Source organism: Chiloscyllium plagiosum, chromosome 20 (assembly GCF_004010195.1).
Source record: "Chiloscyllium plagiosum isolate BGI_BamShark_2017 chromosome 20, ASM401019v2, whole genome shotgun sequence".
NCBI classification, from domain to species: Eukaryota; Metazoa; Chordata; class Chondrichthyes; order Orectolobiformes; family Hemiscylliidae; genus Chiloscyllium; species Chiloscyllium plagiosum.
In genome coordinates, this window is record NC_057729.1 from 43,618,096 (window position 1) to 43,625,259 (window position 7,164).

The window sequence follows — 7,164 nt, forward strand, 5'->3', positions numbered from 1 at the left end:
GTGATCTAAGATTACAAAGGGAGCTTAATCAATTGGGACAATGGACTGAGGAGTGGTGGATGGAGTTTAATTTAGATAAATGTGAGGTATTGCATTTGTAAGACAAACAAGGGCAGGACTTAGAGTTAATGGTTGTGCCCTGAGTACTGTTGTCAAACAGAGAGACCCAGGGGTTCAGGTCACAGGTAGACAGGGTGGTTAAGAATGCATTTGACACACTTGTCTTCATTGCTCAGACTATTGAGAATAGGATTTGGGATGTCATGTGCAATTGTACAGGACATTAGTGAGGTTACTTTTGGAGTACTATGTACAATGTTGGTCGCCCTGTATAAGAAGGATGTTATTAAATTGGAGAAAGTTCAGAAAAAAATTACAAGGAAGTTACTGGGACTGAGTTATAAGGACAGGTTGGATATTCTGGGACATTTTTCCCTGGAGAATAGGACGCTGAAGAGTGACCTTATAGAGAGATATAAAATCACGAGAGGCATAGCTAAGGTGAATAGCCAAAGTCTTTTCTCTAGAATAGGAGAGTTCAAAAGTAGAGGGCATGATTTTAAGGTGAGTGGAGAAAGATTTAAAAAGGACCTGAGGGGCAACTTTTCCACACACATGATGGCATGTATATGGAATGAACTGCCAGAGAAAGTGGGGGATGCAAGTACAGTTAAAAAACATTTAGACAGCTATGTGAATAAGAAAGGCTTTGAGGGAAATGGGCAAACCTGTAGGCAAGTGGGACTAGTTTATTTTGGGAACATGGTCGGTGTGGGTTAGTTGGACCAAAGGGTTGATTGCCATGCTCTATGAATTTATGAATCAATAATTGAAGTAAGGAGGAGTGTTTTTAGCCAGAGGGTGGTGAAACTGTGGAACTTGTTGCTGCAGAGGGCCATGGAGGCCATGCCATTGAGCGCATTTAAGACAGAAAGATTGGTTCTTGATCAATAAGGGGATTTAAGATTACAGGGAGAAGGCAGGAGAATTAGGTTGAGAAATATATCAGCCATGTTTGAATGGGGTAGCAGACGCGATGGGCTGACTGGCCTAATTCTGCTCCTATATGTTATGTTCTTATGGAGGTAGGAAGAAACCTTTCCACTTAATAAAGGAATAAATAACCAGGAGGCACAGAGTTAAGGTAAATGGAGGATGGTTTAGAAAGCACTGAGGGAAGAATTTTTCTTTTCACCCAGTGTGGATGGGTATCTGAAACTCAGTGCCTGAAAGAATAGTAGAGGCAGGAACCATCACAACATTTTGAGTAGTATTTAGACGATCACTTGATGTGCTATAACATGCAAGGCTACAGGCCAAGTGCTGGACAATGGGACCAGAATGGATAGGTGCTTGATGATCAGCACGGACATAGTAGACCGAATGGCCTGTTTCCATGCTGTAAACACCTATCATTCGAGTATCCAAATGCTCAAATATTTTAATCTTTTATCAGTAAAACTTGGGCAGGATGTTTGTGTTGTTTTATTTCTTGCTGACTAGCTCTAATAATGGTTTTCTCCTTTCCTGTGTAGGTGTGCCCCAGGTTACTATGGAAACCCAATGGTATTGGGCAGTGAATGTCGACCATGCAACTGTAACAGCAATACAGATTCTAATATGCTCTTCAGTAATTGTGATTCACTGACTGGCATTTGTCTAGGCTGCATGCATAACACAGCTGGGCCTCATTGTGAACTCTGCGCACCAGGTTTCTATGGAGATGCAGTGATAGCCAAGGACTGTGCCCGTACGTTATATTTACCAATCTACTTATGTGTGAAATTTGATCAGATAATGACATTTTTTGAAAAAATAAAACATTCAGCAGGAAAAGAAAATACTCAAATAAAAGTAAAATGCTGTGGACACTGGAAATCTGAAATAAAAACAGAAAGTGCTGGAGAAAATTGGCAGGTCTGGCAATGTCTGTGCAGAGAGAAATACTGGAGACTGATATGACTTCTTCAGAACCCCAGAAGCATAGTCATACCAGATTGACATTGTTAACTCTCCACAGGTGCTTGCCAGACTTGCTGAGTTTCTCCAGCAGTTTGTGCTTTCCTTAGAGGAAAGGAAAATTTGACGATCATTAAATTGCAAGTAGTGTCCAGTTATGAGAGAACACTCATTTTCTACAGAGGTAAAATGCCCAATCTCCAAGCAACCTCCAGCTGCATGGAAGAGATTGAGGTCGGGAGCTGCATTTCAGTGTGAGCTACTGCCTGGGGAATTGAATTGGCTTAAGGGTTCTGGGTGGAAAAGCTGCTCTAACCCCAATCCCATGGAACATCCACCTTGAGCAAGTGCAGCCAAAAGACTGCAGACCTGAGCATCATAAATGCATTGTATAAATGGACATATTGACTCGTGCAGCCAAGTGTTGCTGATAGCTTTGAAAAGTCATGGCCAGATGCAATATAATTCTGTGTGTGTGTTTGTCTGTCTTTGTACATCAGTCTGTGTTACACATGCTGAAATGAAGCCCATGCCAGAACTGCTTGGATTTTTATATCTGTAAAAGTTAGAGCAAGTTGCCAGTGGAGCCAGTAATGCCTTAAATCAGGGCTTTAATCCTGAATCCCTCAAGGCTGCTGACCCAATCCAAGGATGCACAAACCAGCACGTGCTACGTGTCGCTCACTTCTTGAACTGCTAGCCATGGATCTGCTTCTTGGCATCGGTCAGCCCTGCTTGGCCTAACTTTTCCAGCTTGCCTAGTTCCAGCTTTTCAGTCCTGTTCCAACTGGGAAAACAATCCAATGTCTAAGCACAGTCATTTTGAAAACATAATCACATTTCACATCATAATATATCAATGTTAATGCAAGTCAAGCCTGTAAAAAGTAATTTTGGAAGGTTCCTATTGATTGGAAAGATCTTTATTTTTATGTTGAACTTTTATGTATTTTTGATCTAATGTACTTTACCCTTTGTCCATTCAATGTGGATCCAAAAAAGTATATTTAATGGCCTTCAAATCTACACCAGTTCTCCAAAAATATCATTAGAGTTCATGTGGTGAGTGTGCTAATGCATCATGGGGGCTGTAGAATGACAGAGGACATCTCGAGGACAATGGAAAAATTGGATAGACTTGTGTTTCTTACTCCACTTCCCTTCACAACTGTAATCTTTCAATGTATCATCTATTGAAGGACTGGATAATTGATGATTTTTCCATCCGAAACTGTTGGCCTTTAGAATGCAGCCAATCATGGGTCATGGGAGCAGATGTTAACCGTTCAGGCCATCAGGCTTGTGTTTTCATTCAGTTAGGTCCTGGCTAATCTGTACTCCATCCAGCTGTTTTTACTCTATATCTCTTGACATCCTCTCCCTATAAAAACCTATCAATGTGGGTTTTGGAAAATTTTAGATTGATCCAGTGTACAAACCCTTTTTGGAGAGTGATGCCAGATTTCCATTCTTTTTTCCCTTAAGTGAAACTTCTTGTCCCAACCTCCTTATGAAGCTTGGCACATTTCCTACTTTAAAGGTTTGATATAAAGATGTTGTTGTCTTTAACTTATCCAGCCAATAGAATGTTCTGCAATTTTTTAACCTTGCATTGACCAGAAGAAAGAGAGAAAAAGAATTTCAATTTATATCATGGCTTTCATATACTCAGTATCCCAAAGCACTTTGAATGTTTTGTAGGCAGCAATGGGAACCACTCTGTCTGCAGCAAATCATTACTTAAGCTATATATGGTGGTGTTAATTGACGGATGCATGTTGTCCAGGACATTAGTGCTTTCAAAACTTCTGTATCTTCCTGAGAGGGAAGACAGGACTAAATGTGTCAGCTTGGCTTATGTACCCAACTCCTGGAGTGACTTGAACCCAAAATTTTCTGACTCCAAGATAAGCATGCTACCACAAAATCATTGAGCACAAAGCATGTTTTAATCTGTTATCAATCAGGAATCAGTTTTGCATGGGGTAGTTTCAATTGATATTCTTTTGGAATAAAAAGTATCTTAAATCTTGGCGTTCGTAACTTGTAATAATTGAAGATTAACCCATGTAATGTGAATAAAGTTAGTAACTCTTCCATTTATTGTATTTTATGATTTTACAGCATGCAATTGTTCACCATGTGGCACAGAATCATGTGATGATAGGACTGGTGAGTGTCAATGCAAACCTGGTGTGACAGGACCACACTGTGACCAATGTGAGGTATGTGCAGTATTCATTAGCTCTGACAGGATGTCATATTTATCACTGTTCTGATCAGTATTTGACTGACCCTATTGAATTGGATCATGACCGCAGTGATTTCTTCAATACTGAAACATTAAAAACAGTGTTGTTCTTTCACGATGTTTTAGAATTTAAGTGCAGTGTGCTTGGAGGCAGGGTGGAGTTTAGTGTTCTTAAACATTGCTAAATGGTCCTTCTAAGCTGTATGACTGCATAGCAATTTATAAAGTACAGCAAACAAGTCAAACAGATCATTGTTCCCTTTAAGATATATGCATGCACAGCCACACAGCAGTTTTATCAAGACTGTACAGTGTAATGTATAGGCCCTACACAGCAATTTAAAAAATAAAAGCAGCATGGGTAGGTAGTGAAAAGAAGGAAAATTTAAGTTAGTAAAAGACTACCTGTATTGTCCCTGTGATACAAATTAATCTCCAGAGAACAGGGAGTCCATGAACTGTTTTACATCTCCGTTCCAGTGTTCTTCATCCTGGAAGTCACATGATAAAATAGCAATGACTAATCACCACAGTCTTTCTTAAATTAGTCTGCAACATATCCAGAACTGACACAATAAATGCCTCACTGTTGGATCACTTTGGGAGCCACATCAGTGAGCTTGGAGAATTATATCCCTCCTGGCTGAGCAACATCTCGATAATGGAATTTGAATTCTTGGTTTAAAATCCTTCCATGGCCTCTTCCCCATCCTTTCCTGATCTCTCTCATCTCCCTCATCCACACAGCCCTTTGATGTATTTGAGCTGATTGAATTCTAGCCTCCTGATTGATTTCCTCCGATTTTAAACACCCAACCATTGGCTGCCAGGCTTTCAGCTGCTTTGGCGATGGAGTGGACAATTCCTTCCCTGCATTCTCCACCTCCTCAACCTCACTTTTTTCCTTTTAAGACACTCTTTAAAACCTACCTCTTTGACCAAGCATTTGGTAGTCTGTTCTAATATATCCTTAAGTGTTTTTGCATCGTATTTTGTTTCAGAGTTCTTCTATGAGGACATTTAGTTACATTAAGGGACCCGTTGTTGGTCCCCCTAGAAATGTGGTCAAAGCCAAAATTTCAGAGTGGTCATTCCATTCTAAATGGTTCGTTGTTGAAAGGTCTGCAGTTTGTGTTTTCTGTGTGTGACATGGAGATGTCATGTGGGTTTAGTTATATCTGAACACTTCTGTTGATAGACATGGGGAAGTTCCTGTTTTCTCTCACTTTTCTCTCTGCGTAGGCTGGATATTATGGATATGACAGCTGCACTGGTTGCCAGAGGTGTTCCTGTGATATTGCTTCTCGGGACGAAACCTGTGACATTCAGACTGGCCAGTGCCCGTGCATGCCTGGCGCGAGTGGACTCCAGTGTCAGCATTGTGCCCCAGGCTATTGGAGCCACTCTTCAAATGGATGCAGAAGTAAGTGCCACAGTAAATTGTGGATTGGGGAAATACAACCCTTCGCCTATTCACATGAGAAATTGGACCCTCTGCAGTGCTGCAAAAAAGTATAGCATCAAACCCTGGCTAATTGCTGGTCTGCACTCATTCTCAGCCAGGACAGGCGTATTAAAACACCTTCCTCTGACTTTTGTTTTCCCTTACAACTTAGTCTTGCAAACCCAAGGATCGTCACGAATTTCCACTCCAGCTTGCCTCATTCTCAGCAGTTTCCTCCATCATACAATTTCCTTATTTTATGTAAAAGGATTCAGGCAGGTTTTCTCCATTGATTCCAATTCTAAGTTCTGTATTAAGTATGCATGCAAGTCAGGAGTGAAATGCTGGCTGGCTACTTGTAACAACTTGCACACGTAGAGTGGAGTAATTACCCAAGTGAGAGTACAAATGGTTAATTGAACAAAATATATCTGTAGGAACTTGTGGCACTTCAGTTTGAGCAAGAGGGTCAGTCATGTCTTAGAAGATGAGAATCTCTTTGTCTTTAAATGCCCTCAGCCAGCTCCAGAATGACATAAATCAGGAAGTAGTTTTCCTTAGTGTTTGCTGAGCATGGGTTACACGGCCTTTGTGATTGTCTGCTACACCATGGAGAAAGTGAGGATTGCAGATGCTGGAGAATCAGAGTCAAAAATTGTGGTGCTGGTAAAGCACAGCAGGTCAGGCAGCATCTGAGGGGCTGCCTGACCTGCTGTGCTTTTCCAACACAACACTTTTTGACTACAACTGACACCATGTTGCCTATTCTATCTCTGCCTCATCAAATAGTTTAAAGGACAATAGTTTAATACTTCTGATTTGTACACACAAAAAAATTGCTTAGAAAATGTATCGTTTGAAATATTTGCGCTTGGTGATGTTTTGAGGCAGGATACAGACCAGGCATTTATTTGGCGAGAAATCACTTAGGATTATCTGTCGTTGCATATTAAGGGAGTGATTTGGGATGCAAGGTCTGTAGTATTTTTCACTTCAGCTAGTGCCATGATTTAATTTCTCCAAAGCTGGATTTTGTAGACTGAAGTGATTGGAACCTTTTTGAAAATTACTTCCAGCTGTGTCATTCTCCTGCTTTGTGAATGGGTTGAAACATAGAAGAAAATGAAGTGTTACTTTCTCAGTGTAAGGGAGTGCAATAACCCATCGAGCCTGTCTTGCTGTGTCCAGGTTATTAGCGAATGATTAAACTGTAATCCATTAGCACAAACCTTGTGCCATAGCAAAAGGGTATGTCTGGGAAATAATAAAGGCCATAACAAGATTCACAGGAGCTGAGAACTGGGAGAGGGGCCGATATTACACACGCACGTGTGTACACACACACCAACGCACACCCCAACATACATACATATACACACACACGCAAATGGGCACACACACACCCCAACACACACACACACACACACTCTCACAGATACATGTGGGCAGGCACACACCCCAAACACACATGCACCCCAACACATACACAGACACACAAAGATACATGTAG

At 41.0% G+C, this 7,164-nt stretch overlaps 1 protein-coding gene across 1 annotated transcript in view; it reads left to right on the top strand.

Annotated features, from left to right (window-relative positions):
• lama5 (laminin, alpha 5) overlaps positions 1-7,164 on the top strand; it is a 300,746-nt gene that overhangs the window by 235,064 nt on the left and 58,518 nt on the right. The window contains exons 45-47 of the mRNA XM_043710073.1: positions 1,536-1,750; positions 4,084-4,184; positions 5,453-5,633. Coding sequence (XP_043566008.1) covers positions 1,536-1,750; positions 4,084-4,184; positions 5,453-5,633 — 497 coding nt within the window. The remainder of the gene's footprint in view (positions 1-1,535; positions 1,751-4,083; positions 4,185-5,452; positions 5,634-7,164) is intronic.